The sequence below is a fragment of the Acanthisitta chloris genome, unplaced genomic scaffold (genome assembly GCF_000695815.1).
Source record: "Acanthisitta chloris isolate BGI_N310 unplaced genomic scaffold, ASM69581v1 scaffold14105, whole genome shotgun sequence".
Taxonomy (NCBI): domain Eukaryota; kingdom Metazoa; phylum Chordata; class Aves; order Passeriformes; family Acanthisittidae; genus Acanthisitta; species Acanthisitta chloris.
In genome coordinates this window covers 1-4,819 of record NW_008672181.1, presented here as the reverse complement: position 1 = coordinate 4,819, position 4,819 = coordinate 1, and the positions used below count along the sequence as shown (strand labels likewise).

Sequence of the window (4,819 nt, the reverse complement as noted above, 5' to 3'; positions counted from 1 at the left end):
TGGAGATGGAGAACATTGGTAGGGGGTAGGTGGAGAAGGTGATGGGATGGAGAACACTGGTATGGGGGAGGTGGAGGTGAAGAACATTGGTATGGGGGAAGTGGAGATGGAGAACTTCAGTATGGGGTAGATGGAGAGGGTGATGGGATGGAGAATCTTGGTACGGGGTAGGTGGAGATGGAGAACCTCAGTATGGGGGGGATGAAGAGGGTGATGAGATGGAGAACATTGGTATGGGGTAGGTGGAGATGGAGAACCTCGGTATGGGGTGGATGAAGAGGGTGATGGGATGGAGAACATTGGTATGGGGTAGGTGGAGATGGAGAACCTCGGTATGGGGTGGATGAAGAGGGTGATGGGATGGAGAACATTGGTATGGGGTAGGTGGAGATGGAGAACCTCGGTATGGGGTGGATGAAGAGGGTGATGGGATGGAGAACATTGGTATGGGGTAGGTGGAGATGGAGAACCTCGGTATGGGGTGGATGAAGAGGGTGATGGGATGGAGAACATTGGTATGGGGTAGGTGGAGATGGAGAACCTCGGTATGGGGTGGATGAAGAGGGTGATGGGATGGAGAACATTGGTATGGGGTAGGTGGAGATGGAGAACCTCGGTATGGGGTGGATGAAGAGGGTGATGGGATGGAGAACATTGGTATGGGGTAGGTGGAGATGGAGAACCTCGGTATGGGGTGGATGAAGAGGGTGATGGGATGGAGAACATTGGTATGGGGTAGGTGGAGATGGAGAACCTCGGTATGGGGTGGATGAAGAGGGTGATGGGATGGAGAACATTGGTATGGGGTAGGTGGAGATGGAGAACCTCGGTATGGGGTGGATGAAGAGGGTGATGGGATGGAGAACATTGGTATGGGGTAGGTGGAGATGGAGAACCTCGGTATGGGGTGGATGAAGAGGGTGATGGGATGGAGAACATTGGTATGGGGTAGGTGGAGATGGAGAACCTCGGTATGGGGTGGATGAAGAGGGTGATGGGATGGAGAACATTGGTATGGGGTAGGTGGAGATGGAGAACCTCGGTATGGGGTGGATGAAGAGGGTGATGGGATGGAGAACATTGGTATGGGGTAGGTGGAGATGGAGAACCTCGGTATGGGGTGGATGAAGAGGGTGATGGGATGGAGAACATTGGTATGGGGTAGGTGGAGATGGAGAACCTCGGTATGGGGTGGATGAAGAGGGTGATGGGATGGAGAACATTGGTATGGGGTAGGTGGAGATGGAGAACCTCGGTATGGGGTGGATGAAGAGGGTGATGGGATGGAGAACATTGGTATGGGGTAGGTGGAGATGGAGAACCTCGGTATGGGGTGGATGAAGAGGGTGATGAGGTGGAGATGGAGAACATGGGTATGAGGTAGGTGGAGATGGAGAACCTCAGTATGGGGTAGATGAAGAGGGTGATGGGATGGAGATCCTTGGTATGGGGTAGGTGGAGATGGAAAACGTTGGTGTGGGGGAAGTGGAGATGGAGAACCTCAGTATGGGGTAGATGGAGAGGGTGATGGGATGGAGAATCTTGGTACGGGGTAGGTGGAGATGGAGAACATTGGTATGAGGTAGGTGAAGATGGAGAACCTTGGTATGAGGTAGGTGGAGATGGAGAACCTCAGCATGGGGTAGATGAAGAGGGTGATGGGATGGAGATCCTTGGTATGGGGTAGGTGGAGATGGAGAACATGGGTATGGGTGGAGTGGAGATGGAGAACCTCAGTATGGGGTAGATGAAGAGGGTGATGGGATGGAGAACCTTGGTATGAGGTAGGTGGAGATGCCTCAGTATGGTATGGGGTGGATGAAGAGGGTGATGGGATGGAGAACCTCATTGGGTCAATCCAAGCAGGTTGGTATGGGATGACAGGTCCCAGGTGACCCATCTGGTTGTTCTGATCTCCTCCCCCAGCCCTGGTACCTCTCGATCTGGGACATGAATCGCGTCTCGAAGGTCCCTCGAGTCTTGAGCTTCTCCGAGGCCTCTCCATTGAAGAGCAGGTTCTCATCCACCAACTTGAGCAGCACCAACCTGACGATCTCCCCCATGTACTTCCCCCCGATGATCTTCTCATACCTTGATGGGCCAACACACAACCATCAACGCCAACGTTTGGTGGCACCTCGACCTGCTTCACCCCCAGCTCCTCCTCTCCTGGGTGGGGTGAAGGACCTTCTCGGGGCAGGTTGGGGGGGAACACCCAGAGGAACTGGATCTCTCCTCTTCCTTACAGTTGCTGACCGGGGTTAAGGGAGGTCTCGTCCACCACGCGGTCGTACTCCAGGAGGAACTCATCCAGCTCCCCCGAGGCGCCGAACGCTCCCCACTCCGTGTTCACACACATCCTGCCCTCGTCCCCTTCCACCAGCTCCACGTTCTGCATCTCCTCCATGTAGCAGGCATTGCAACCAGTCCCTGTGGGGAGCCCAACTGGTGGGACAAGGTCCTTCTGCTGGTGCTGATGGACCAACCAAGCCAACCCCAGCACTCCTAGCCCAGCTGGGAGAAGCTTGGAGAGGGCAACGGTGAAGAGTTGGAGAAGGTCTCAAAGGTCAGAGAGGGCTGAGGGGTTGGGATGGAGCTTGGAGATCATCTAGTTCCACCAGGCACTTCCCACTAGAGGTTCCTCAAGGCCTTATCCAACCTCTGCATCTTCTCGTGGTGCCACCGCTGCGCTGGGACACCCCAAGCCATGGTGACCATCCCTAGATGCCACCACCACCTCCGTTCTGCCACCTCTTGACCCCAGTGGGTGTCCCAACCCCTGGTGACCTCCCCAGGGAGCAGCTCCCACCTCCCTGACCTCAGTGGGGCCCCCCCAGAAGGCCAAGGAGGCAGCAGAAGCCCCTGGGCCACCCCAGGCCTGGCCAGGTGGCCCTGCAGAAGGGACATCTTACCCACAATCATCCCAACCTCGCAGCGATGATCTTCGTAGTAGCAGGAGATCATCGTGGCCACCGTGTCGTTGACCATCGCCACCACGTCCATCTCGAAGTCCTGGAGATGGACAGGGGACCGTGGGGGTCACCAGGGTGGGGATGGGGTGGAAGGTCCTCAAGGGGAGGGGTGGGGGGTGAGACATCTGTGGGGTGGAACCTGCCAAAGGATAACTGAGGTCCATGGGGTCAACATGGGGGGCAACTGGGGTCTAGTGGTCCTGGGGCCACACCAAGCTCCAGTGGTCCCACCACGGACACAGTTGGGCTCCAGTAGGACACCTCAGAACCTACCAAAGGATAACTGAGGTCCATGGGGTCAGCGTGGGGGGCAACTGGGGTCTAGTGGTCCCATCATGGGGTCAACTGGGATCTAGTGGTCCTGGGGACACACCAAGGTCCAGTGGTCCCATCATGGACACAGTTGGGCTCCGGTAGGACACCTCAGAACCTACCAAAGGATAACTGAGGTCCATGGGGTCAGCGTGGGGGGCAACTGGGGTCTAGTGGTCCCATCATGGGGTCAACTGGGATCTAGTGGTCCTGGGGACACACCAAGGTCCAATGGTCCCATCATGGACACAGTTGGGCTCCAGTAGGACACATCAGACTCCAGTGGTCCCATCATGGGCACAGCTGGTGGTTTTGGTGTCCCTCCCACCTTGGTGCCCCTGGTGGTGTCCTCCACCCCTGGAAGTTCTCACCCCTCTGCGTTTGATGGCATCTCTGAGCAGTCCCACCACATTGTTCCCTTCTGCTCCAGAGGCCTTGAAGCCCTTGGTCCAGTTGAGGAGGATTCCCTGGAGTGGGAGGAGATGGAGACGTCGCTGTGGGCGCAGGTGGGACATGGGGACACCTCCAGGGCCTGGGGACACCTCCTCACCTTGTCAATGTCCTCGTGCCTCACGGGGAAGGAGAAGGTGAAGCCCAAGGGAAGCTTTTTATGCTTCATCTGGTGCTTGTCCAGGAAGTCAGAGATGCACTCGGAGATGTAGTCAAAGAGCTGCAGGACAGGAGGTCCCAACCTTCACCAGGGGCTGTCCCACCACACAGGGGTGGACACTGTCCCCACCAGCGGCTCCTCAGGACACTACTCAGGTCACAGGGACCAGGAAGCCTCTTGAGATCCACCAGGACACATGTGGTGACCAGGAGAGGACACAAGAAGCTTCTCAAGACCCTCCAGGACACACATGGTGACCAGGAGAGGACACAAAAAGCCTCCCAAGACCCACCAGGACACACGTGGTGACCAGGAGAGGACACAAGGAGCCTCTCAAGACCCACCAGGACACACATGGTGACCAGGAGAGGACACAAAAAGCCTCCCAAGACCCACCAGGACACACGTGGTGACCAGGAGAGGACACAAGGAGCCTCTCAAGACCCACCAGGACACACATGGTGACCAGGAGAGGACACAAAAAGCCTCCCAAGACCCACCAGGACACACGTGGTGACCAGGAGAGGACACAAGATGCCCCCTATGCCACACTCACCATCTCAGCTGTCCCAGTCATGGCATCTTCAGGGATGGAATACATCTGGTGCTTCGTCTTCACCTTCCATTGTCCTTCCTCCCCCTCCCCCACCTTCACCAGCATCACTCGGAAGTTGGTGCCACCAAGGTCCAAGGACAGGAAATCTCCAACCTCTGCAAGGCCATGAGAGGTGGGTCAAGGTGACAACCTCAGGGGAGGTCCAGGAGGAGGTGACACACAGAAGAGACACAGGAAACCCCTTGAGACTCACCAGGACACACACAGTGACCAGGAGAGCACAGGAAACCCCTTGAGATCCACCAGGACACATGTGGTGACCAGAAGGGCACAGGAAACACATGAGATCCACCAGGACACACACACAGT

The 4,819-nt window shown here is 56.5% G+C and overlaps 1 protein-coding gene across 1 annotated transcript; it reads right to left on the bottom strand.

The window, feature by feature from the left end:
• Nucleotides 1–1,853: 1,853 nt before the first annotated feature.
• Nucleotides 1,854–4,605, bottom strand: GCK (glucokinase (hexokinase 4); the record flags this gene model as incomplete). The annotated part of the gene is made up of 6 exons (XM_009074421.1): nt 1,854–2,091; nt 2,247–2,430; nt 2,913–3,012; nt 3,656–3,751; nt 3,835–3,954; nt 4,451–4,605. Coding segments are annotated over 6 exons (893 nt in total), but the record flags the coding sequence as incomplete, so codon positions are not given.
• Between the last annotated feature and the right edge of the window lie 214 nt (nt 4,606–4,819).